Source organism: Furipterus horrens, unplaced genomic scaffold (genome assembly GCF_987537825.1).
Source record: "Furipterus horrens unplaced genomic scaffold, mFurHor1.1.pri manual_scaffold_4, whole genome shotgun sequence".
NCBI lineage: Eukaryota > Metazoa > Chordata > Mammalia > Chiroptera > Furipteridae > Furipterus > Furipterus horrens.
In genome coordinates, this window is record NW_028327174.1 from 149,422,469 (window position 1) to 149,450,010 (window position 27,542).

Consider the following 27,542-nt stretch of genomic DNA (forward strand, 5'->3'; position numbering starts at 1 on the left):
GTAGTTATAATGCCTTCTTAGTTATCGAGGGAGATGCAATGTATCTACCTACACCTCCAACTTGGCCAGAAGTCTGGATTATTAGCAGAGCTTTTAGAGAGTGCCTCTTGGAACACTTTAAAACCTCACTTAATTTTCATTATGTGAAATAGGTCTGCTGCTCTTTGATGCAGTGGATTATTCTCATCATTTTCTTATGTGTGGCAGTGTTAAAGATAGTGGCTTATTAATAGAGTGAGCACATTCTCTTTGGGTAGTGGAGAATTGAACCACAGTACTTATGTCAAAGAGCTTTTCTTTTAATCCTTTGGGGTTTATTAAATATATTTTCTAGAAAGCAATTAAATTCAAGTGATCAGTTAAAAGGGTTTTTGAATGGTATCCTGTGCTGGGGCTGTTGTGGTTATGTTGATTAAATGAGGGTAGCAAATTGTGTTTTCTTAACTCATTGCCTTGAGTCCTTGGGAACTTATTTCTGTTCTCAGTGTAAAAACATAAGATCTTTTACCTAAGACCAGTATTTTTTTTGCTGGAGATTACACTGGTTGGGATAGTGCTATACTGTAGATATAAAATTCTTTAATTTTATATAGTAGAGTTTATAGTAGGTTATGAATATTTGCTTCATTTTTCTATTTTCATCTCAGAAATATTTTCATATATGTTCTTTTCTACTTATTGGCCCTAGAGGGTGGGTGATTAGGGGGAGAAAGCAATAGGGGGAACTGGGGTTAGACTGTGGTTTCTCAAAATGTCTCCTTCAGAACTCCTAAGGGATTTTACTCATGTGTGCCCCCTACAACTTTTAATTCAGTGATTTCATTACAATTAATAAGCATACTTAGAATTTTCTGTTTGCCTGCCTTGAGACTGAGACACTTTTCTTGCCCGAGGTCAGATTTGTTGTTTTATTTGTGTTGGCTTTGGTGAACTCAGCATTGAGAGGGAGGGACAGTGTTACTTTGCACTGCTGTTTTTCTTCATATGCAGGAATGCAGGCGAAGTCCTGAAAGTACATGTAAATGGTAGTTTAGATGAATCCAACAACCTGACACTTTATAAAAGCATTATGAGTGAAATTTTAGGGTTTTTTTAAGTATATTTTATTGATTACATTGTTACAATAGTTCCAATTTTTTCCCCTTTGCTCCCCTCCACCCAGCACCCTCCTCCCCCAGCAATCCCGCCCCAAGTCCATGCCCATGGGTCGTACATACAAGCTCTCCCGCTTCACCCTTTCATATATTCTTGTTTTTTTTTTTTAGATAAATAAATGATTATTTTAACAATAAAAAATAACAATCCCTCCCTCTCAGACTTAAGACCCTTTATAATCTTATAAAGGACAGTGGGCGAAGGTCTCGAGTTCCTCTAGCTGCTTCAAGCTGGACATGGTCCTCGTACTACCTACGCTTGGGTCCAGAAATCCCTAATAAGAGTGGGGGTGTGGAGAGGAGGGTGGCCTTCCCACATGGGGAAGGATCGTGCAGACTCCAGGTCAGTTGGCGGTCCCCGGACAACGGCGTGCTTGGTTTAACAGGCTGGCATCCTTGTATTCTGGAGGCAACAGATTTGGCAACAGGGTTAAAAGACATCATTCAATCCATAACCACTAGAAAACGGAAGGCAGGGATTAATTTTTCAATGTCCCACATTAGGGGAAAAAACGGCTTTTTTGGAGGAAGGTGTGCCAGGCACATCTCACCTGTCCAAAACCCTTTTGCCCATTATACTTAATTTGGGCTGAGGGAAATATTTTAGGTTTCCCCCTGTCAGACCTCTGGGACCTTTCTGTCCAAGCCATTAGGATAGAAAAGAGAAACCAGTTTTAAAGTGAAGCCCACAGACCACCCCATACTTCACCAACCCAGGCACTTAGTTCAGCCAAACCATTGAGTCTCAGGAGGCAGCAATGTAGACAGGATTAAGTGAGGCCTATATGTACAGACGATCACTCAGGTAATGAGATCGTAGGCTTATGCCCTTTGAAAACAGAAAACACATGTTAATTTCTGTAACATAACCCACAAACAAGTCTCTAAATCTGTAAGACTGTCTTATTGGGAAGACATCCAGTTGCAAGGCATTTGACATTCTTCTTGCCTATAAATTAAACATTTTTGATGATACCACAGACATAGTTTAACTTTCAAATGAAAACATATTTTAAATGAAAAGAAACTTTAAAAGACGTTTAGCTGCACTACTTTATAGTCTGCCACTGGTCATTGTGATTTTCCTTGAATAACAATTTTTCTCCCTAAGATTACCCTCCTTGTCATTAAAGGGACTTCATTAAATCGATTTTTAATTTATCCTGTTCATTTGCATAAACACAACAAGAACAGCAAATGATCACTTATGATCTTTAGTTCTGCTTTGCTGGAACTTACGCAAGGAACATTTAGGGTGACCTTCAGTCTGCCCTTTAGGGCACAGAAGCTGAGCCACATACCTGGTATTCAGCCTTGCCTGTAAATACCTGTCTTTTCCAAGTCCTTCTGGTTTTCCATTGTGCCTTAAGGCTCCTTCTAGCCATTTTTCAGGAAAACAACCTTCATTCCTTCCCTGGAAAGAGTGCTGTGGACCGCACAACCAACCACGGTACCAGGCCTTTTATCTCATGGGCTTTTATTACCTTCGAAAGTCATTCCCAGTTCCTCAGGGCTTTTTGGTAATGACCAGAGCCCAAGCATGTCTCCTTTAGGCATGACATTCCAGTCAAAGTCTTGGTTAAAAAAAAACCCTCTATTAACAACTGGTCTTATTAGTTTTATACAAAGAAACTTAAGTCATTACTTCTTTAGAATGCCAAACTCTGGAGGGATCAGATAGGGAGAAAAATATACAGTGTGGAGGAAAATCCTTGTCCTTCTAATATTCACTGAACTGGCATTTCCATTCTTCATATTTTCATTTTTCCCCCACTAAAATTTTTTTGTTTGTTTTTCCATTACAGTTGTCCCACTTTTTTCCCCCTCTTGCTTCCCTGCACCCCGTCCTTCCCTTCTCCCACATTCAGTCCCCACTCAGTTGTCTATGTCCGTGGGTCATTTATACATGTTTTTTGACTAGACCCTTCCCCTTCTTACCCGCTTCTCTCCCTCCCGCCTCCCCCCTTGTTACTGTTAGTTTATTCCTTGTTTACATACCTCTGGATCAATTTTTATCATTTGTGTTGTTCATTAGTTTCCTGTAATAGGTGACAGCATAAGGTATTTTTCTTTCGTTGCCTGGCTTATTTCGCTAAGCATAATTCTCTCTAGTTCCATCCATGTTGTTGCAAATGGAAGGAGTTCCTTCTTTCTTTCTGCTGCATAGTACTCCATTGTGTAAATGTACCACAGTTTTTTGATCCACTCATCTACAGATGGGCACTTAGGCTGTTTCCAGCACTTAGCTATTGTAAATAGTGCTGCTATGAACATAGGGGTGCATAAGTTCTTTTGAATTGATATTTCAGGATTTTTCGGATATAATCCTAGCAATGGAATTGCTGGTTCAAAAGGCAGTTCCATTTTTAGTTTTTTGAGGAAGTTCCAAACTGTTTTCCATAGTGTCTGCACCAATCTGCATTCCCACCAACAGTATAGTAGGGTTCCCTTTTCTCCACATCCTTGCCAGCACAAGTTGTTTGTGGATTTGTTGAAGATGGCCATTCTGACTGGTGTGAGGTGTTATCTCATTGTGGTTTTTATTTGCATCTCTCTGAGGGCTAGTGAGGTTGAGCATTCTTTCATATGTCTATGGACCCTCTGTATGTCCTCTTTAGAGAAGTGTTTGTTCAGGTCCTTTGCCCATTTTTTAATTGGGTTGTTTGTTTTCTTGATGTTGAGTCGTATAAGCTCTTTATATATTTTGGAGATCAATCCCTTGTCTGAGATATCATTGGCAAATATGTTTTCCCATATGGTTGGTTTCCTTTTCATCTTGCTGATGTTTTCTTTTGCTGAGCAGAAACTCTTTAGTTTGATGCAGTCCCATTTGTTTATTCTTTCCTTTAATTCCCTAGCTTTAGGAGATATATCAGTGAAAATGTTGCTACGTGGGATATCTGAAATTTTCCTGCCTATTTTTTCCTCTAGGACTTTTATGGTGTCACAGCTTACATTTAAGTCTTCGATCCGTTTTGAGTTTATTCTGGTGTACGGTGTAAGTTGGTGGTCTAGTTTCATTTTTTTTGCATGTCCCTGTCCAGTTCTCCCAACACCATTTGTTGAAGAGGCTCTTTTCACTCCATTTGATGTTCCTTCCCCCTTTGTCAAATATTAGTTGACCATATAGACCTGGGTTTATTTCTGGGCTCTGTATTCTGTTCCACTGATCTTTATGTCTGTTCTTATGCCAGTAGCAGACTGTTTTGATTATGGTGGTCTCGTAGTATAGTTTGATACCAGGTATTGTGACACCTCCTACTGTGTTCTCCTTCCTCAAAATTGCTGTGGCTATTCGGGCTCTTTTTTGGTTCCATATAAATTTTTGAAGTATTTGTTCTAGGTCTGTGAAAAATGTCATTGGTATTTTAATAGGGATTGCATTGAATCTATAAATTGCTTTGGGTAGTATGGACATTTTAATGATGTTGATTCTTCCCATCCATGAGCATGGTATATGCTTCCATTTATTTGTATTTTCCTTAATTTCTTTCTTCAGTGTTATGTAGTTTTCTGAGTACAGGTCTTTTACCTCTTTGGTTAAGTTTATTCCTAGTTACTTTATTTTTCTTATTGCTATGATAAATGGGATTTTTCTTTCAGTTTCTATCTCTGAGATTTTATTGTTGGTGTACAGAAATGCCTTTGATTTCTGAATACTGACTTTGTACCCTGCTATTTTGCTGAATTCACTTATTAGTTCAAGTAGTTTTTTTCTGGAGTCTTTAGGGTTTTCTATGTACACTATCATGTCATCTGCAAATAATGACAGTTTTACTTCCTGTTTTCCAATTTGGATGCCTTTAATTTCTCTTTCTTGTCTTATTGCTGTGGCTAGAACTTCCAAGACTATGTTGAATAGTTGTGGAGAGAGTGGACATCCTTGTCATGTTCCTGACCTCAGGGGGAATGCTCTCAGTTTTTGCCCATTGAGTTTGATGTTGGCTTCAGGTTTCTCGTATATGGCCTTTATTATGTTGAGGTATGCCCCCCCATTCCCATTTTGCTGAGAGTTTTCATCATGAATGGGTGTTGTACTTTATCAAATGCTTTTTCTGCATCTATTGATATGATCATGTGGTTTTTGTTTTTCATTTTGTTTATGTGGTGTATTCTGTTTATTGATTTGCGAATATTAAACCATCCTTGCATCCCTGGGATGAATCCCACTTGATCGTGGTGTATCATCTTTCTAATGTGTTGCTGGATCCGGTTTTCCAATGTTTTGTTGAGGATTTTAGCATCTATGTTCATCAGCGATATTGGCCTGCAGTTTTCTTTCTTTGTTGTGTCTTGACCTGGTTTTGGAATTAGGGTAATACTGGCTTCATAGAATGAGTTTGGGAGTCTTCCCTCTTCTTGGATCTTTTGGAATAGTCTGAGGAGGATAGCAGTTAGTTCCTTCCTAAATGTTTTGTAGAATTCGCCTGTGAAGCCATCCTGTCCAGGGTTTTTGTGTGCCGGGAGTTTTTTGATTACTGCTTCAATTTCTCTAGTTGTTATTGGTCTATTCAGGCTTTCTGCTTCTTCTTGATTCAGTTTTGGAAGACTATATGTTTCCAGGAATTTGTCCATTTCCTCTAAGTTGTCAAATTTCTTGCCATACAGTTGTTCGTAATAATTTCTTACAAACCTTTGTATTTCTGTGGTATCAGTTGTGATTTCTCCTCTTTCGTTTCTGATATTTATTTGGGTCATCTCTCTTTTTTTCTTGATGAGCCTGCTTAAAGGCTTGTCAATTTTGTTTATCTTTTCAAAGAACCAGCTCTTACTTATGTTGATCTTTTGAATTGTTAGTTTAGTCTCTATGCCATTTAATTCTGCTCTGATCTTGATGATTTCCTTTCTTCTATTTGATCTGGGTGTTGCTTGTTGTTCTTCCTCTAGTTCTTGTAGCTGTAGGGTTAAATTTTTTATTAGAGATTCTTCTAGCTTTTTTAGGTAGGCCTGTATTGCTATGAACTTTCCTCTTAGGACTGCTTTCGCTGTATCCCATAGGTTTTGGGTTGTGTGTGTTCATTATCACTAGTTTCCAGAAACTTTTTGATTTCTTCCTTGATGTCCTTGTTAACCCATTCATTATTTAATAGCATGTTATTCACTCTCCATGAGTTTGAAAGTTTTTGAGTTTTTTCCTTGAGGTTGATTTCCAATTTTAAGCCATTGTGATCTGAGAAGATGCTTGATATAATTTCAATTTTCTTGAATTTGTTGAGGCTTGTTTTGTGTCCTACCATGTGGTCTATCTTTGAAAATGTTCCATGTGCACTTGAGAAGAATGTATATTTTGCTTCTTTGGGGTGAAAACTTCTATATATATCGACTAAGTCCATTTGATCTAGAGTGTTGTTCAATGCCTCAATATCTTTGGTGTTTCTTTGCTTCGAAGATCTGTCCATTGTTGACAATGGGGTGTTAAAGTCCCCTACTATGAGTGTGTTGCTGTCTATATCTTTCTTGGAGTCTTTCAAAATTTTCCTTACATATTTGGGTGCTCTTAAGTTGGGTGCATATATATTTTTAAGTGTTATATCTTCTTGATGGATTTTTCCCTTAAGTATTATGAAATGTCCTTCTTTGTCTCTTTTTATGCCTTTGCTGTGAAATCTGTTTTGTCTGATATAAGTATTGCTACCCCAGCTTTTTTTTCATGTTCATTTGCTTGAAATAGTTTTTTCCATCCCTTCACTTTCAGTCTGTGTAGATCTTTTGTTCTAAGGTGGGTCTCTTGTAAACAGCATATATGTGGGTCATGGTTTTTAATCCATTCAGCTACCCTATGTCTTTTGATTGCAGCATTTAATCCATTTACATTTAAGGTTATTACCAATAAGTACTTATTCATTGTCATCTTTTCCCTTTGTACTCATGTTCCTCTCTGTCTCTTTCTGTTTCTTCATCTCCTTAAAGCAGACCCTTTAGCATCTCTTGCAACGCTGGTTTGGTGGAGATGTATCCTTTTAGCCTTCTTTTGTCTTGGGAACTCCTTATTTCACCTCCCATTTTGAGTGAGAGCCTTGCTGGGTAGAGTATTCTTGGTTGTAGGCCTTTGTTTTTCATTGCTTGGAATATTTTTTGCCATTCCCTTCTGGCTTGTAGTGCTTCTGCTGAGAAACATGATGATAGCCGTATTGGAGCTCCCTTGTATGTTATTAGTTGTTTCTCTCTTGCTGCTTTTAGGATTCTCTTTGTCTTTGAATGTTGCCATTTTAATTATGATGTGTCTTGAGGTGGGCCTGTTGGTGTTCATCTTCTTTGGGACCCTCTGTGCTTCCTGGACTTGTGCGACTCTTTCTCTCCTCATGGTAGGGAAGTTTTCTGTCATTAGTTTTTCAAAGAGGTTTTCTATCCCTTGCTCTTCTCCTTCTCCTTCTGGAATTCCTATGATACGGATATTATTATGTTCCATGTTGTCCTGCAGCTGTCTCAGAGCCTCTTCAGTCTTGTTTCATTTTGTTGCACTGTCTGTGAGTTTTTGTCTACATTGTCCTCCAGCTCGCTGATCCAATTTTCTGCTTCCTCTAGCCTGCTTTTAATTCCTTCTACTGTGTTCTTCGATTCAGAGATCGTATTCTTCATTTCCTCCTGGCTTTTATTGATAGCTTCTATGTCCTTTTTCATGCTGGTGTAATTCTCAGTAAGTTCCTTGTAGTTTTTCTGGAGATCCCTGTAGTTTCCCTGGAGTTCTTTGTAGTTTCCGCTGAGCTCATTGAGTTTCTCCATAATCCATGTTTTGAAGTCCATATCTGATAGTTTGCTCTTCTCTATTTCATTTAGCACTCTTTCTGGGGATTCTACCTTTCCTTTCAATGGGGGGTCGTTTCTCTGTCTCCCCATTTTTGTGACTCCTATTGTTTGTTGGTGCTTCTTAGAATGATCTGCAGTTCCTGGATCTGCCGCTGGTGGCATCAGATCACATACCAGTTTGGCCCTAGGCAGCCTGTTGGAGACTTCCAGGGATCTACTGCGTTTGTCTGTTTTCTTTAGTTGTTAATCTATTCAATCTGTGATTAGCCTTCAGGCTTAAGGACCGTGGGTGTGGCAGCTTAATTCCTGTAGGCAGGGCTTTCGCTTCCCCTCAAGCTGACGCCACTTGGAGGGGAATGGTCTGCCTGCAGTACTGGGGATGAGTCAGCACTGGGACCTGGTCAGCTGCTCCCCCAGTTCTCCCCTCAAAGCCACAGCACCAAACTCTCCCCAAGTGTCTCCAGTCCTCTCTGCCTTTTCTCTGCTTGAGCCCAGGGTAAGTGGGGGCGAAAATATTTTCGTATGTGATCCACTTAAGAGCTCTTTTCCTCCCGCTGTTTCTCTCCGGCTAGCAAGAAACCCTGTGGCTTTTCGCTTTTCACAGCTGGATACTATTGTCCTTTCCACTCTGTTGCTGTAGGCTGGGAAGCCCAGTTGGGGGTTTAGACCCTGCCCTTCTCAGGAGGAACCCCTGGCTGCTGAGCTGTTTCTCAGTCCCTTCAGCTGCCACCCGTGGGAACCCAGGCAGCACTTGCGCGTCTCCACACTCCCTACCGGTCACGTTGTGAGTAGTGGCCTTTTCTGTCTCTCCGTGGTTATAAGACTTCTCTCCAGCTAGTGTTCGATTGGTTATTCCAGATGATTTCTCCAAAATTAAGTTGTAAACCCAGACTGGTCCTGGGAGGAGGTTAGTGTAGCTTCCACTTACTCCTCTGCCATCTTTGATCTTCCTGAAATTTGAGTTTTAAGAAACAGGCCATTTTAGGCTTAAAAACTTACCTCTGTTTCTTTAATAGAAACCTGATGTCATGATTTTGGTAAATAGTGTGCTGTGCAGTGTCAACAGCGCATTGGTAGAATAGGAAATAAAGTCATGATTTGACTGGTGATGGATCTACATCCTCTAGTCTCTTGGCCAAATGATCAGAGACACTTTTTCCTTTTTCTCTGAGCTGTTTGGCTGCCTGTCAAAAATACACCATCATGGCAGATGTGGGCATTGCTCATTTATCTAGGTTCTGACTTGTGATGGAAATCCCTTGTAATTAGTGTTTTGTTTACTGGGGGTTTGCACATGCTGATTTTCTTTGTCAGATAATACCTGTTACAAAATAGTCAGTTAAAGCCACCTTTCTGCCAATGGTAATTTTTCTATTTTTGTGTTTTGTATTTTAGATTAACTTCATCTACCTTGCAAAAAGCACCAAAAAAACCATACTAACTTTAACTTTGGTATGTACAATTACATTCTTCCTTGTTTGCAGTGGAACTTTTTTCCCATACAGCTCTAATCCTGCCAGTCCGAAACCAAAGAGAGTGTTCCTTCAGGTAAGAGCAATTTTGCCTGAGCTATTTGAAATCCTGGAGAGGAAAACTTTTGACTTTCACTAGTCAACAGGAAAACCAACTGACATTTCTATTGTTGACCTCTTTAGTTGTACTTGACCATTTTGTGTAAGACAATGAGGAAAAGATTGACCATCAAGAGGCATTCTTATCAGCTGGATATACTTCTCCAAGGGATCAAATTGGAAATGTCTACTTGTTGTTTTTATTAGTGTTCGAATTATAACAATGCACCTCCTTTGAGAAATGAGCAAATATGTATCATGGAGTAATGAGCTTTTCTAAGTACAGATTTTAAAAATGTCCACAGGTCAATAAAAATCTGAACTATCAACTGGCAAAATAAAATAGACATTTTAAAATGCTAGTAAAATTGATCTTTGGTAATGGTCAAAGTAATATGTGGCAGTGAAAACATTCTTAAATTTCAAGTTTTTCTGCAAACTTTTTAGAGCTGGTACTATAAAGCAGGAAAAAGGGCTAAGTTGCTTTATTTCCAGTCATCTTCTGTGTTAGAGGTTGTGGAGTGGCCCAACAAAAAGCCAAGAGTCACAACCTAAATAATTATTCAAGGACTTGAATAAATAATAATATTTGAACTTAAATATCAAGGAGCACATTGTGAAAAGGGCCAGCTATTCCTTGTTTGTATTCCTGAAGCACATAGTGATACATTTTTAAAAATCCTCAGATGATGATATGTTTATTGATTTTAAAGAGTGACGGGGAAGGGAGGAAAAGAGATAGAAAGAGAGAAGCATTAACGTGAGAGAGAAACATCAGTTGGTTGCCTCCCATACATGTCCTGACAAGGGATCCAACCTGAAGCCTTTGGTGTACAGGATGATGCCCCAACCACCTGAGCCACCTGGCCAGGGCGCATGGTGATACGTTTTATGTGACATTTTACAATTTGCAAAACCTTTGGCAAAGAACAGCTAATTTTTAGGAGATGTAATATTTCCAGTGACTTGCTCATTTTTTTAAATTAAAATTATAGTTAACATACGATATTTTATTAGTTTCAGGGGTACAACATAGTGTCTTGCTAATTTTTATACTTAATTCATCTGTAGTATTTAGGAAAAAGCCAGACTTTTATTTTTAAAAACCTCTGTTCTGATTGGTTTTGGGGTGTGCTTTCTCAGTGCCAGAAGTTGGTGAACTTTTCCTTTAAAGGACCAGATAATAAATATTTTAAGATCTTCCAGCCATGTGCTCTCTATTGCAGCTGCTGTCTTTACAGTGAAAGCAGCCATAGACAATACCTAAGCAAATGAGTATGGTCATGTTCCAATAAAGTTTTATTTATACAACTGGTAGTGGGCCATCTGGTGTGGGGGCTGTAGTTTACCAACCCCTGCCCTCTGCAGTCCTTTTTCTTTTCATCTTTCATATTCTTCAGAATGTTTTGTGTTAATAAAGCTATTGCAGATGGAACTTGGTGCCCTTTCATCTGTTAGGCAAAAGTCTGTCATCTAGTGGTGAACTGTGATTCCTGTATGTAACACACTGAAAGGGAAATGTGTGTGTGTATGTAGTTGCTATTTGTTTTAAGTTCTCATTTAAAAGGAGTTCCAGTGTTCATGGTTTTCAAATTTTTTATATGAAATTTAAATACATAAGTATATTTGTAAAAAAATAATAACAGTAAAATATATCTATAAGAAATAAAACAAATACAATAATAAAAGTCCATCGTTGAGTTTAAAAGAACATTAGCAGTATCTAAGAAACCCAAGTGTCCCTTCATGATCCAGCTTTCTGTTCCTCTCTCCCCTTGGGCCTCAAAGAAGTAATCACCCACTATCTTGAAGTTTAGAGTTAATCATTACCTTACTTTTCTTTATTTTACCACATATGTATACATTCCTAAACAACGTATAGTTTGGCTGTTTTTGAACTTCTTACAGGTAAAGCCATACCATAAATATTCTTTTGCCCAAGAGCACATGAGAATCTTCCGTGCTGATTGTGTCACTGTAGTACATTATTTTTCGTTGCTGAGTAGACTTCTGTTGTAGGATGACGCCCCAATTTGCCCACTCTCCTGTTAATGGACATTTGGGTTGTTTAAAAGTTTTTGCTAAGATGGACAAAAGTTTTTCTAAGGTACATATTCCAGAGTGGAATTGCCGACTTGAAGGGTATGTGCATGTTAACTTTATTAGGTAGTGCTGACTGGTTTCCTAAAGTCATTGTGCCAGCGTGCATGCCTGCCAGCGATATACGAGGGCTCCTGCTGCTCCACAGCCACCTCATTTCTTGGTATTGTCAGGCTTGTTCATTTTTGTTAGTCTGGGGTGAGGATGTAGGTGAAGGAGTTGAAACAATAGTTTTCTCATTAGTCTTGTTCTTTTTAGCATATGACAAGAACATTTCATGACTTGGATGGAAAAGTAGTTAAACGAGACTCTGGAATATGGATCAATGGGTTTGATTACACTGGAATGTCCCACATAACACCTCACATTCCGGAGATCAATGACACCATCCGAGCTCACTGTGAAGAGAATGCACCCCTCTGTGGTTTCCCGTGGTATCTTCCAGTGAACTTTCTGATCAGGTTGGTTCACTACTTTTCTGCTTTAGTCAGGGGTTAGTTTGTTCTCCGGTCCTGCCACTATAGCCTCCCTTCATTATTTAAACTCGTTAACACAGAAGTGCCATTTATACTATTTTTTTTCTACCACTGCAAAAGTTATATTTCTTTAGTGGGATGAACCACTTAGAAGTATAGTTTGTTTTTTCAAATTTAGAAAGTTTTTTCTTTAGAAATCTCACTAGTTAAGAAAGGGGTGGCCCTCTTAACTAATCTAATAGATAGGAGTTAAGCGAGTTCAAATTGTTTCATTTCTGGGAACTTTTTAATCATATGTCAGTGAATGATTAGATGAGAAGAGATAGTTTGGGTAGTGGAATCAAGATCACCTAAGGTCCTTGATTGTTTGGGAAGGTTTTATTCTGCAATCACCTGGGCTTCAGAGGAATAAGCATTATTTATTATATCCATCAGAGTTTATTTTCCTGCTCCCAAATGTGTTTCATATGGTCTGGACACAAGCATCCTATATATTATTGAGATATTGAATTCCTTTTCAAATAGGAAAAACTGGTATCTTCCTGCCTCAGAAGTTTCTCCAAGAGAACCCGTCCATTTCAGACTTGTATCCAAAGAACAGACACACTGGGATTCTATAAAGCTGACCTTTGAAGCCTCAGGTGAGTCATAGGACAATTTTTTCTTCTTGTCTTCAGTTCTTGAATTTTTAATAAGCATGTACGTTTTTCCCTCAAATTTATAATAGAGGAGCAGCTTAGTGTTTCTAAATGTAATTGCAGCTGATTATGATTTTTTAAAGGAAATTTAACAGACTTTATTGTAGAGCAGTTTGAGGTTTACAGAAAAATTGAGTAGAAAGTAGAGTTCCTCCATCTCTCACCCTCCCAGCTTCTCCTATATTAATATCTTGCGCTAGTGTGGTATGTTTCTTATAAACGATGAGCCAGTATTGACACATTATTATTAATTAATGTCCTCAGTTTACATTAAGGTTCAGTTTACTCTTTTTTTTTTTTAAGTATGTTTTATTGATTATGTTGTTAGAGTGGTCCCAGTTTTTTTCCCCCTTTGCTTCCCTCTGCCCAGTGCCTCACTTCCCTCCAGCAATCCCACCCCCCCTTAGTTCATGTCCATGGGTCATGCATATAAGTTCTTTGGCTTCACCCTTTCCTATATTATTCTTAACTTCCCCCTGTCTATTTTGTCCCAACCAATTATGCTTCTTAGTCCCTGCACCATTTCCCCATTTCTCTCCATTCGCCCTCTCAGCTGATAACCCTCCAAATCATCCCATACCTGTGATTCTGTTCCTATTCTGGTTTGCTTAGTTGGATTCTGTTTTCATTTTTTAGATTCAGTTGTTCATAGTTGTGAGTTTGTTGTCATTTTAATGTTCATAATTTTGACCTTTTTCTTAAGTAAGTTCCTTTGACATTTCATATAATAATAGCTTGGTAATGATGAGCTCCTTTAGCTTTACCTTGTCTGGCAAGTACTTTATCTGCCCTTCCATTCTAAACGATAACTTTGCTGGATAGAGTAATCATGGTTGTAAGTCCTTGCTTTTCATTATATTAAATACTTCTTGCCAGTCCCTTCTTGCCTGCAAAGTTTCTTTTGAGAAATCAGCTGATAGTCTTATAGGCACCTCTTTGCAGGTAACTTTCTGCTTTTCTCTTGCTGCTTTTAAGCTTCTCTCTTTATCTTGAACCTTTGGCATTTTAATGATGATGTGTCTTGGTGTGGTCCTCTTTGGGTCTAGCTTGTTTGGAACTCTCTGTGCTTCCTGGACTTGTATGTCTATTTCCTTCACCAAATTTGGGAAATTTTCTTTCATTATTTTTTCACATAAGCTTTCAATTTCTTGCTCTTTCTCTTCTCCTTCTGGCACCCCTATGGTTCGGACATTGGTGTGTTTAAAGTTGTCCCAGAGGTTCCTAAGCCTCTCCTCAGTTTTTTCAATTATCGTTTCCTCATTCTGTACTGGTTGACTGTTTATTTCTTCCTTATGTTCCAGATCATTGATTTGAACCCTGGTTTCCTTCCCATCATCATTGGTTTTATGTGGATTTTCCTTCATTTCATTTACCATAGCCTTCACTTCCCTTACGCGTTTGCTGTATTTAAGCATATCTGTCAAGCCTGTGAGCATCTTTATCACCAGTGTTTTGAACTCTTCGTCTGTTAGGTTTGCTGTCTCCTCTTCACTTAATTCTCCCACTGGAACCTTGATCTGTTCCCCCTTTTGGCCCATACTTCTCTGTCTCCTCATCTTGACAGGCTCCTGTGTTTGTTTGCCTCTGTCTTAGGTAGAGTTGTTGCTCCTATTATGTTGTAAGGGGCAGAGCCTTACGTATTCATCAGTAATGGGTGACCCATTTCACCACGTTGTGGCACTGTATGTGGGGGAGGGGTTAGAGGGAACAGTGCTGCTTGCTCAGCACTTGCCCTTTTCCAGGCACTTCTCCCACTTCTGTATGGGACTGGCATCTCTCTAGCTGTTGCCCTGGCTGTCGTTCCCAGAGTGGGTGGGTCTGCTGATGTTCTAGGATAGTGGGGACCCTTTAAATAAGTGGACTCTGCTGAGAGACCAGCAGTTCCTGCCTCCATCCCAACCCCCACTGGTTTGCACAGTCAGAAGCAATGAGGCTTGATTTTTCCCTGTGCTGTGACCGTGAGCTGCATGGTCTGGTCAGGAGCTGGGAACAGTCCCCAGGTATTCCTCCCCACTTTTTAAAATGTGTGACTGCGCTTTCTGCTGGCCTGCCACTGCCGCTGCCACTGCCACCACTGACTCCACCACCACACCGCGTCATCTCTGCCCCTCCTACCTGTCTGAATGAGTATTTCTTCTTTATTTCTTTGTTTGTTGGACTTCCATGCAGGTTGATTTTCTGGAACTTTTGGTTGTCTCTATTTTGAGGTACAATAGTTATATTCCTTCTTAGTTGTGGAGGGAGACCCAGTGTGTCTGTCTAGGCCTCCATCTTGGCCGCAAGTGTCACATCTCTTGTAGTTTTGCTTCATAAAGTAATTAGCTATGCTATTTGGTGAACAGAATTAATAATTTTTATGTGAATTACAGTTTTTAGTGCTTTTTGTCTTGAATTGTTTTTTCCTGATATCAAAGAGGTCTTTTTAAAATTGTGTTCATTTGCCTGAAATAGCTTTGTTCATATATTTTTACTTTTTCTGAATCTCTTTAAGTATGTTCCTTGAATATAGCATATGATTAGGTTGACTTTGTAAGCCTGTTAAGCCAAGTTGAAAACTTTTAGTGGCTGAGTCAGGTCTATTCACATTTATTTTTATGACTAATGCTTTGTGTCTCTTCTTTGCTCTTTAAGACATATTTTCTGGCATTTAAGGAAGTTTGTATTTTTGTTTTGATCACGTGTTAACTTTTCACTCTCTGTGTGTCAGGTTTTAATGACATTCTTTATCGCAAGGCCTATACGACAGTGTTTATCCGACTTTCCCTCTAATGTTTGTTACATGCAACATTCGTACATTAGCCTTCCACCCTCACACCTCAGTATTTGTCTGACATATTTGGATAATTCTATCAGTTCTTTTGCTTTAGTTTTTGCAGTTATCTCTTGGTTAGATGAAGCTTATTCTCTAGATTTCTGAAGAAATGCTCTCATGAGTGCTAGGCTCTTGTGACGGGGCCAAAACCTGAACCCAGGTTTTTTCACTGTAAAGTGTGTGCCTTTCCTGCTACACCTCATTACTTACCCTTGGTGATGATATACACTGAAAGTCCAAACTGGCAAACCTCCACTGGGTTTGCTGTGGGTGTCTTCAAAGTGATAGAAAACATGAACTTCACAGTCTGGTTTGGGTGGTGGCTTAATTGCTTTTTTTGTTGATGCTTTTAAAAAGATACTTGTAACTTATTTTTCTTCCTTTTATGTTATAGGACCAAGCCATATGTCATTCTATGTTCGAACACACAAAGGGTCAACACTTTCTCAGTGGTCTCTTGGCAGTGGCACTCCAGTCACAAGTAAAGGAGGGGACTACTTTGTATTTTACTCCCATGGACTTCAAGCCTCTGCATGGCGGTTCTGGATAGAAGTACAGGTGGGAATTTCCCAGCATTGCTGGTATCATTGGTCAGGTTCCCAGGCTGTATTTGGCAAGTATCAAATGCCTGGGATCAGTATTCTGCCTTCATAGAGCTAGAAAACTCACTAATTTTTTCTGCCAGGTCTTGGAAGAACAGCCAGAGGGAATCGTCACTGTGGCCATTGCTGCCCACTATCTTTCTGGGGAAGACAAGAGATCCTCCCCACTGGATGCTCTGAAAGAGAAGTTCCCAGATTGGACATTTCCATCTGGCTGGGTGTGCACCTACAGTCTCTATGTGTTTTAACCTTGTGAAGGAGTTCAGAGTAAATGCCTAGTGGGATACTTCATGTGACACATTTTCTCCTAATGTTATGTGGATATTTGTAATGTAAGTCAATGAATTTTAACGAGCATATGTTCAAAGAGCTTTATGGACTAACACACTTAAGGGATAAGCACTATAATGATTATGCTATGGGGGAGTTTATACATGACCTTTTTGACACTTGAAAATGCCAGTTTTCTGGCGCTTAAGCACATGTGGGTACTGCTACTACACTAATGTATCATTTTATACAACCTTAAGGACAAAAGCCAACAAATGAACCACTTCATTAGTTGTCCCGTTAGGATCTAAAAGACTACAGGCCCACTCACTGTTAAAGAGACAAATGGCATTTCCAATTAAAGCCCAAGACCATTTGTTTTGTCAGTAGATGTGGGTAAATTATCAATCACTGGAGTAATGATTCCCTTTGAGACCTAACTGGAGGTCATTAGAAAGCCATTTTAAGGGCCGGGAAGAACCATTGGGCTTTTGAAGTCCCAGCCCAAGCAGAGAGCTGTGCTTCTACAGGCAGCTTCTAGTGTGCTTTGCATCTCTGTAGTGAAGCCCAGAACCCAATGTGGAAACCTGTGCTGAGCAGGCGCTCCCAGCCCTTTTGACAAGTGGACACTGAGATCCATCATTGTGAAGTTGTTTTGATGCCTGCTTCCCTCTGAAACCTGTCTGTTCCCTGCCTCCACCTGACCAATTTAAGAAGAGGAGCATTTGCCCATCTACATTCCTCTGTGGGTTTTCACAGGTTCTTTTGGTTCAGTGTTGTTTGTGCAGGTACGTGACTGTAACTTCCTTCCTCAGAGCGCTGAGTTGCCATGGTGGCTGAGCATAAATTTATTCTTTGTTTTGTAGGAGGGAGTTTTCTGTTATCCAAGGTTAATCCTTAAAAGCATAATTTTACTGATGCACTGGGTCCTTATTTTTGTGTTTCCAGCCAGCTGAACAGATTGGTTTCTCAGTAACTTACTGTCCAGCAGAGCTGGCTTTCCTGAAAGTTGAGGTTGTGGCTTGTACTGGAACAAGATCCCTGTGCCCATAGTTATGGGGGTTCAGATCCTGCATAATGGCACCCCATAGGACTTATAGGTGCTCTTCGTTTTGAAGAAGATGGCTCTGCAGCTTGTAAGGGATATCACAGCAGTGGCTCTAATGGATTCTTGGCTCCAGCCATGGATGGCTTTAGTGAGTTCAGTGGTAAATGTTGCTCACTTCATTTTTTCTGTTAAGAAATATAAAAAGCTGCACTAATTTTGAGTTGGACAAATTCTGAATTTAGCAAGCACAGACCCCCCCCAAAAAAAAAACATTTTAGAGAAAAGCCATAATAGAAATTTAAAAAATTGGCACTTGGATCTATTTGAACAGAAAGAGTATATATAGTTAAGTGTGTGTCATGGAAGGAAATTCTTCTTGAAGCTGCTCGTGTGATACACACCATGTGATTTCCTAATCATACTCCTCTTATTGCCTAATTTGTGACAAAGCTGACTGGGCCCACACAGGGCTGTAGCCAGAGCTCAGTGGTAACATGCTGGCTGTGACATGCACGGACACTGGAGCCATTGCTTTTATTTATTTTTGACTTTGTAGAAACCATATTATTACTAGCTTCAAGTGCCTCACTCCTGCCACATTTATCTGTCAGGTGGTAATAAAGTTGAAAGTGTTTATAGTATAGCTTGTATGGAATCACAGTTGAGGAAAAATTAGAAACACTAATATCTCAATGAATTTCAAAATGTAGTCAGTCCTCCATATCTGCAGGTTCCACATCCATGGATGGAAAACATTACACTACGTAGTTCAGCCTATGAATGGTTCCATCTGTACTGAACATGTAGATTTTTTTCCTTGTTCTTATTCCCTAAACAATACAGTATAACAACTATTTACATTGTATTATAAGTAATATAGAGATGATTTAAAGGAGGATGTACGTAAGCTATATGCAAACACTGCTATTTTGTGTAAGGCACCTAGCATTGTGTTTTGTTATCCACAGGGATGCTCTAACCCTCTGCCCTGTGATCCAAAACGATGACTGTATAAGCATATACAGTCCCTGTGAGTAATTTGAAATTGATGACCAGAAAATATTTATAAGGGGAAAAAAGGCAAAATTCCAAGTTTTGTAGAAGGACATTATACAAAACACAAATAGTTCCTTGTGACTTTTTCCTTTACGAAGACTGTTGTTACTCCTTTTCAGTAATAATCATGGTTTTCCTTTTGCCTTTGAATTGTATCCTCACATGTAAATAATTCTCTTTTATTTTCTTTACCATTATAAAACTTACATACTGTGCAAGGTCTTAAAAAGATGCTCATTGCTCTCTGGGCACACTTAGTATTCTGGGAGAGTGTTTTAGTGCCAGAAATGATTAAGGAATTCCAGTATTCAGTGCTCTGTTGGTAAGTGTGCTACTGTCTGATCAGCAGCCTCTGAAATTAAAGAATTTGATTTTTCTTTTTCATTTTTGAGTATTTGGTCATTTTTCTTTTTCATTTTTGAGTATTTGGTCATTTGAATAACTCATTTTTTAAAAGGGTCTTTTCAAATTCTAAAACACACCATTTCCTGCAGAATTTAAATGTAAGCAGCACAGGAAAAATGTAAAGAATTGATTTTGAAGGAATTCATTCTTGAAATTTATACTGTGTTGGACCAAAAAAATGATTGTTGCATGAAGTATTTGTTTCCAGTTTAGCAGATGTAAATAAGCATGATAGGATTTCGGAACTGTGACTGCTGAGGGGGCCATAAACCACCTGCTGACTCAGGAAGAATGATGTCTGTCCATTTCTTTTCACTGGGTTTCTGACTTGAGGATTAATTGTTGCCTTACAATGTTACCAAAATAAACTTTTTAATATACTACTGTCTTTAACAGAAAAACAGATCTTTATTGTTTGTGTTCTCCTGCATCCTCATATTTGAAGTTATTTCGAGTCTACAGAACCTTTAAAAGCCTTTTAAAGAAACTGCTTAAAAGACTTAGATGGGTCATGTGAGCAAAGAACTCAACATAAAAATGTTTGTTTACTTCAAATGGAATCCTTATTACTGTGTAATGAGGTTGAGCATCTGAATTTCACAGAAATTAATGCCTGTTATTTGGTGAGTGTTGACCTTTAGCATATTTAGCAGTTTTAAATCATATCCATTGGTGAAGAAAACCACTGAAGGGCTAATAAAAATGTTTTGTTGGGTGACAGAGATAGGAGGGAGGGAAAAGAAATGGTCTTTCAGCCAGAGAGCTCATTCTAATCCCCACACAAGGAAAGTGCACCACTACTCCCCAAAACAGAGTACCCACATCTCTGTGAAAATTAAATTTTTGAGTCTATTTCCTTGAGAACAGTTCAGTACAAGGTGAAACAACTGAATGACATTCCTAATACACTTTACCAAATTTAAGGCCAATAAAGCCAAAATGCACTTAATGCCCCCTTATGTCTGTTTTTATTTTAAAAATAGCCAATTTTGAAATACATCAATTATGTTTTTGATACTGTTATTTGATTTTAAAAATATAACAGTTAATAATTTTTCTCCAAATTTGCCCCTATTACCACGATCAAGTGGGATTTATCCCAAGAATGCAAAATTGGTTTAACACTGAAAAAAATCCATGCAAATATATCATTAATAAAATAAAGGACAACTACCATATGATCATCTCAACCGATGCCAAAAAAATTTGTTCACAATACCTAACACCTTTTTATCATGAAAATACTTAACTAATAAGTGGGAACTTCCTCAATCTAATAAAGGTAACCTATTAAAAAAAATAATTTGTGATGAAGACTGAATGCTGCTTTCCAAGATCAGAAAGCTGAAGACAAGGAAGTCCAGTACTCCCACTGAATATTGTACTGGAGGTTCTAGCCAGGGTGGTTTTGCAAGTGGCAACCAGAGTAGCTGCAGACAACATGATTTATATAGAAAATCTGAAGGAATCCACAAAAATATTCCAGTTAATAAGTAAATCAGCAGTGATGAAGGATCCAGTATCAATATATAGAAATCAATCATATTTCTATATACTAACAAAGAACAATTCAAAAGTAAAACAATTCTATTTGAAAAAGCATCAAGAATAAAATAATTAGAAATAAGCTTAACAAAAGTACATTTTTACACTGCAGACTATAAAACATTGCTGAAAGACCGTGTTCAAGATTAGCAGACTTAATACTAAGATGGCAATATTTTCCAAATTGATTTACAGATTGAATACAATCCCTATCAAAATCCCAGCTGCCTTTTATGTATGCATGTTGAGAAATTGACAAGCTAATTCTAAATTTCCTATGGAAGTGCAAGGGACCAAGAGTAGCCAAAACAGTCTTGTGAAAAACTTTATGATTCATACTTTCAGAACTTCCTATGAAGTAGCAACAGTAATCAAGACAATGTGGTACTGGCATTAAGAGTAGACACATAATGACTTCTGGCCAAGATGGAGGCCTAGACAGACACACTGCATCTCTCTCCACAGCTAAGAAGGAATACAACTACCTCAAGACTAGAGACAACCAGTTCGAGAAAATCGAGCTGCATGGAAGTCCAACAAAGATATAAAGAAGAAATACTCATCCAGACAGGCAGAGGGGCAGAACTGGGGCAGAGAGGACACGGTGTGGTGGCAGCAGCAGTGGCAGGCCAGCGGAAAGCACAGTCATACAGTTTAAAAAGTCGGGAGGGACACCTGGGGAGCCCTCCCAGCACCAGACCAGAATGAAACTGACAGTCCCAGTACCAGAGAAAATCAAGCCTCATTGCTTCTGACTGTGAAAACCATGGGGGTTGGGGCGGAGGAAGAAACTGCCGGTCTCAGTAGAGTCTGCTTGTTTAAAGGGACCCCACAGTCCTAGAACATCACAGACCCACTCACTCTGGGAACGATGGCCATGGCAACGGCTAGAAAGGCACCAGTCCCCATATGGAAGTGGGCGAGGTGCCTTGAAAGGGGCGAGTACTGAGTGGGTGGCATTGATCCCTTTAGGACCCCTCCCCCACATACAGCACCACAACGTGGTGAAACAGGTCGCTCTGTACTGACGAATACCAAAGGTTCTGTCCCTTACAACATAACGGCTGCGACAGCTCTACCTAAGATAAGAGGCAAATACAGGAGCCAGTCAAGATGAGGAGACAGAGAGGTATGGCCTAAAAGGGGGAACGGATCTAGGTTCCAGTGGGAGAACTAAGTGACAAGGAGATAGCCAACCTAACAGACGTAGGGTTCAAAACACTGGTGATAAAGATGCTCACAGGCTTGACAGATATGATTAAGTACAGCAAACACATAAGGGAAGAAATGAAGGCTATGCAAAATGAAATGGAGGAAAGTCCACACAAAACCAATGGTGAAGGGCTAGAAACCGGGGTTCAAATCAATGATTTGGAAATAAGAGTCAACCAGTACAGAATGAGGAAATAAGAATTGAAAAAACTGAGGAGAGGCTTAGGAATCTCTGGGACAACTTTAAACACCATGTCCGAACCACAGGGATGCCAGAAGGAGAAGAGAAAGAGCAAAAAATTGTAAACATGTGAGAAAATAATGAAGGAAAACTCCCAAATTTGGTGAAGGAAATAGACATACAAGTCCAGGAAGCACAGAGAGTCCCAAACAAGCTAGACCCAAAGAGGACCACACCAAGACACATCATCATTAAAATGCCAAATGTTAAAGATAGAGAGCATCTCAAAAGCAGCAAGAGAAAAGCAGACAGTTACTTACAAAAGGGTGCCTATAAGACTATCAGCTGATTTCACAAAAGAAACTTTGCAGGCAAGATGTACTCAAGCTGGTGAAAAGCGAAGTCTTACAATAAAGATTACTCTATCCAGCAAAGCTATCCTTTAGAATAGAAGGTCAGATAAAGTGCTTCCCAGACATGGTAAAGCTAAAGGAGTTCATCATCACTGAGCCACTATTATATGAAATGTCAAAGGGACTTAAGAAAAAGATCAAAACTGTGAACACTAAAATGACAAACTCACAACTATCAACAACTGAATCTAAAAAGTGAAAACAATCCAACTAAGCAAACCAGAATAGGAACAGAATCATAGGTATGGGGATCATTTGGAGGGTTATCAGCTGGGAGGTGGAAAGAGGAGAAATGGGGAGATGGTGCAGGGATTAAGAAGCATAATTGGTTGGAACAAAATATGGTGAAGTTAAGAATAATATAGCAAAAGGTGAAGCCAAAGAACTTATATGCAAGACCCATGGACATGAACTAAGGGGGGTGGGATTGCTGGAGGGAAGGGGAGTACTGCCAGAGGGGAGCAAAGGGAAAAAATTGGGACTACTGTAACATAATAAAATATACTTAAAAGGAAAAAAAGAGTAGACATAGATTAATGTAGTACAATTATTCCAGAAATAAACCCATACATTTATAGTCGACTGAGTTTTGACAATTCATTGGGAAAAAATAATAAAGAGAGCTTCAGTAAATGGTTCTGGGATACTGAATATCCACATACAAAAAATTTAACTCAAAATGGATCAAAAACAAAAATGTAAGAGCTAGAACTATAATAATCTTAGAAGAAAGCATTGGCATTAGTGCCCATTTTTGCTAACCAAAAGAAATCCCAAGAATATGTTTTCTTTCATGAAAAAAGCTGTTGCCAGACTGACATAGGTCTTTCAAAAAAGCCAAGTGCCATAAAACAAACTTTCTGCAAGCAGAGGATGCCCTTTGTGTTTTGCCATGTCGGCTTATGAAGGTTTTATAAGAACGCTCTACTTTCAGATAGTGGGAGAAACCTGTATCTCATGAGTGTCCAGTATGCAAAATATATAACACTTGGAAGTTACAACAGAAAGATAAATGACCCAACTGTGAAATGGGCAAAGGATGTGAACATTTTTATCCAAAGACATATAAATGGCTAATAATCATGAGAAGACAGTCATAAAGGAAGTGCATATTTACAATGAGATACCACTTCATACATAATGCAGATGGCTATAACCAAAAATACAACAGTTAAGAAGTGCTGATGGTAACTGAAACCCTCCTCCACTGCTAGTGGGAGTTTTTAAAAATGGCACAGGCACTTGGGATACAGTTAAGCATTTCCTCAAAAAATTAACTACCGGTAGTTATCATATGACTCAGCATTCCCACTCCTAGACAGAACTGAAAACATGTCACACAAAAACTACTTGTATATATGATAAGTCAAAAAGTAGAAACCACCCAATCCCTTAAATAAAGAATGGATAAGTATAGTATATCCATCAAATATAATATTATTCAGCCTTAAAAAGGAATGAAATACTAATATACAGAGATGAACACCATGCTAAGTGAAAGAAGCCAGACAGAAAAAGCCATATATTATATGATTCCATTTATATGAAACATCCAAATTAGGCAAATCCATAGACACAGATTTAGATATAGGAAAAAGTCAAAATAATTTTTAATCCCACCTATTAGAGGTGATACCTGGTCTCTACCTTTTTACACATAAAGTTTTGTTCGGTGATTTTATATCACTTTTTCATTATATTTTAAACATTCTCCATGTCATCAACATGGACTGTCTGTTCCAATATTGTTGTCAGGCACCTAGGATGCTGCCAACTTGATGCTCCTATTCTAAATAATATTGTATATAAATAAATACTAAATCTGTCTGAATTTCTAAGTTACTTCATAATAAAAATTCTAAGAAGTGGAATTATATATTCAAAATAATATTTCTGAGGCTTTTAATACATACACTTTTTGTTGGTAACCTGAGATGGTGAATAACAAACTTCATGTAATGGTTTTATTGCCCTTTACTAGGTTAAAAAAAAAATTACAGAAGTAGCAACAACTTTAATTATAAGCAGAGATTAACTCTACACCCAAATGACTTCTTGTTTTGGTATTAGCAAGTAATTTAAACTTTGAATATATTGAATATTTGAATTCATTGGTTAAAATTATGGCTTAAACAGCTGATATGTGAACCAAACAAGGAAAAATAAAAATACGAGTTTTTAAAAATTAAAGTATATAACAAATTACCAGATAAATTTTCTGTATTTTTTTTTTTTTTGCTTTGGGGCCACCCATTCCTATTAGTTGAAAACCAAGTATTTTCTAGAAGACTTCATTTATGGCATTATCCACAGGAACACAGCTGCTTTAGTGATGCCATGCTTTGAAGAATGCAAGATGAACCTAGAAGCACATTAGGGTATTTGAAAAGATCACAGCTGTTTACAATGGTAAATCATTTTTATTGACTGAATATTCACATCAAGCACAAAAGTAATGGTAGTTCTTCTCCTAGGGGGCTAGGACAGGAGAAGAAATTTCAGTTTAGTTTCTTGCTGAGCTGCATGTACTCACATAGGAAACATATTCTATCTTAAGATTCAGGGAAAGTTGGTTTAAAACAAAGACTTAAATAAGAGTAGCACCAGAAGGACCAGGTACCAAAAATCACATATTCCGCCCATTCAGAAGTTTCAGTATGTGAAATTATTGCACGTGTAATGTAAAGAGTAAATGATAGCAAATTACCAAACCAAATAATTTAAAACAGTTTGATGAATTCTGAATTAAGCAATTTCAAAATGGTTTTGTTTCCCTTCAAAGGAAACCTGGCTAGGACAACTATTATCTAGCCATTTACTTTAAAAAACAAGGATAGAGGACCAAGTTTTAGTTCTAAACTGTAATTGCACTATGAGAAAAGGCTGTTTTACATAGTGGTATGAAGTTGGTCCACATCAAATACATTGTTATTATAAAAATAAGTTTTTGTAAAAAATAACATTGCATTCCTTTGTTCAAATTGCACAGTACAAACAAAGCTACCTAAATTAATACTGTTACAAGGTAATTAGAAGTACATACAGTGGATATGTGAAGCAGTTAAGGAGTATGCAGTTTTCATAATGTATGAAAACTAAAATTTAAGTCATATCTAGAAATACATAAAATATTTTAAAAATTACAATGAAGAATGCATTCTATACATACTAATTTTTAGTTAGCCATAATGGTACAGTATTCGGTATTTACATAAAACTCTCATTTTTATTCAATTTACAAAAGCAAATAAATAAGAAACTACATTAATTTGCACAAAACCTATTTCATTTCATGATCAGTACGACCACTTCTGTTACTTTATGACCACGCCAATACACCTGTCTTCCTGTATGAAGACTGCTCGAATTTGGAAAGAAGAGCAAGCCCTGTCTTTATTCCAAGAGTGAGTATATATAGCCATGCAGAATCCAGCATAAAACCTTACAAATTATATATAATACAAGCCCTAAAAATATGAACAGTGCCTTTGAGTATATTTACACAAGAGTATTCACAAAAAAGATAAAGTTCTTTGCTACAAAATAGTTTAGTGGTATCTAAGAGCATAATTGATAAGAAACCCGCAGACCTCTGCCCGAACTGACCCAGCAGGAATCAAGTGCGCACACCAACTCACAGGGCAACGGCTCCTGTCAATTAAGGACAGGGATTTAACAGGCAGGAACAGCCAGGGGCACATTTCCCTCACACTGGCATGTGCTGTGCCAGGGCAGCATCAATTCAGGAGGCCCCGAGAGAGTCCAGTGCTCTTGATCCAAGGGGCATTTCAGGTAGCTCAGGTACCTGATGAACTATAGCAAGCACCTTAGCATTTATTTTTTAAAAACAGTCTGGACACACGCTGAACCAGAAAACATGTAAGAAGCTTTACGTAGTGAAAAAGTAAGCTCATCTGGGGCAAAACAATCCCTATGGTTTAAGAGCTACTAACCTTTAAGAATAAAACCAAAATATTCTCATGTACATCTGTACAGTATTCTTTATTACTTTCTACTGAAGCTTAAAAACTTTTTATGAAAGATGACTTATTCTGATATCACATTTTTATGGAGTCAAAGAGATTTCTTAGAGGAGAGTTAGTTAAAAATTAATACCTTATCAGAATCTCTGAGCTGAGCTCTCCCTGGTTAAATCAACTAGGTCACAGTGTCCTCAGTTGCGCACATGCTGCTGCTAATTAATACTGCCCATGGTGACGGCATCCCACTGTCATTAGGACACAGAACAGTCGTAAGTCCCATCCTGAAAAGGTTCCTCCTCCTCTGCTCTGGCTGTGTCCTCCTCTTTCCGGCTGACGATGCCGCTACCTCCGACCTCACCCTGGGGGAGGCTTCCATGGACGGAGCAGGCCCTGCTCTCCTCTGCCCGGGGGCTAGTCTGTTCAGGAGTCTTACCCACAGTTATTGGCTGGAAAGCTTCAGGTTGGACCTGCTCTTCTGTTATCTCACTGAGCTTCTGTAGTTGTGGCTTAATGATGTTCAAAAATGGCTTATATCCAGGACTAAGTAGAGGAGAAAGGAAATTAGTTCTCATCTGCTGTATTCAAAAGGCTCCGTTGTGTTATGGATAAATTTTTACTAAACACTGATACAGTAAGGTCAGTGAAAGATGATGGGGAGACAGCAGGCAGCACAAGGAGGCAGGAAGGGAAGCTTTCTTAGGTGCCCAAACCAGCACAGAGGGGGCTGTGTGTGGCATTAGTATGTCTTACATTTCTGAGCACTAGGAGCAAATTATCTACTATTACAATTAAAAATCATATTCCACAGTTTAAATACCAATAGGAACTTAGACTTCAAAAAGAACATTCAGAGAACCTGAATGAATTTATCAATTAAGGAAAACTAGATCCAAGTAAGGGAAGACCCCAAATCCATACACAGCTTCATCCACTACTCTCTCTCTCTCTTTTTTGTTTAAACTAATTCTAGATCATCCTATTAAGAGTTTTATTACCATTCACTATTCTGAATTTGGGCTTGCTTAGTAGCTGCCATGGAATGTTAAACTCACAAAAACTTTACATTTTTATCTTCAAGTAGACATTTTTAGGTTATTATCTTTAATTTCACAAAACTACAAATCTGAGGTTCCAGTCTTAATTCTAAGATCATTTATACAGCATCAACCTGAACTCAGTGATACGCACTTTCATTTAAAAATGTCCAACATTATCTCACTGGATATTACTTATCTTAATGTTTGGTACAGAATGGTAATTAAAGAAAAT

The 27,542-nt window shown here is 38.5% G+C and overlaps 2 protein-coding genes across 5 annotated transcripts in view; one reads left to right on the forward strand and one right to left on the reverse strand.

Moving 5' to 3' along the window:
* ERMP1 (endoplasmic reticulum metallopeptidase 1) overlaps positions 1 to 17,734 on the forward strand; it is a 51,963-nt gene extending 34,229 nt beyond the window's left edge. For both annotated transcript variants that reach the window (XM_090274119.1, XM_090274120.1), the window contains exons 11-15: positions 9,297 to 9,449; positions 11,831 to 12,033; positions 12,574 to 12,689; positions 15,953 to 16,116; positions 16,244 to 17,734. In XM_090274119.1, the coding sequence (XP_090130245.1) occupies positions 9,297 to 9,449; positions 11,831 to 12,033; positions 12,574 to 12,689; positions 15,953 to 16,116; positions 16,244 to 16,408 (801 nt within the window). In that variant the 3' untranslated portion in view covers positions 16,409 to 17,734. The remainder of the gene's footprint in view (positions 1 to 9,296; positions 9,450 to 11,830; positions 12,034 to 12,573; positions 12,690 to 15,952; positions 16,117 to 16,243) is intronic.
* Positions 17,735 to 24,690: 6,956 nt separating this feature from the next.
* RIC1 (RIC1 partner of RAB6A GEF complex) overlaps positions 24,691 to 27,542 on the reverse strand; it is a 140,264-nt gene continuing 137,412 nt past the window's right edge. For all 3 annotated transcript variants that reach the window (XM_090274122.1, XM_090274123.1, XM_090274121.1), the window contains exon 26: positions 24,691 to 26,813. In XM_090274122.1, the coding sequence (XP_090130248.1) occupies positions 26,525 to 26,813 (289 nt within the window). In that variant the 3' untranslated portion in view covers positions 24,691 to 26,524. The remainder of the gene's footprint in view (positions 26,814 to 27,542) is intronic.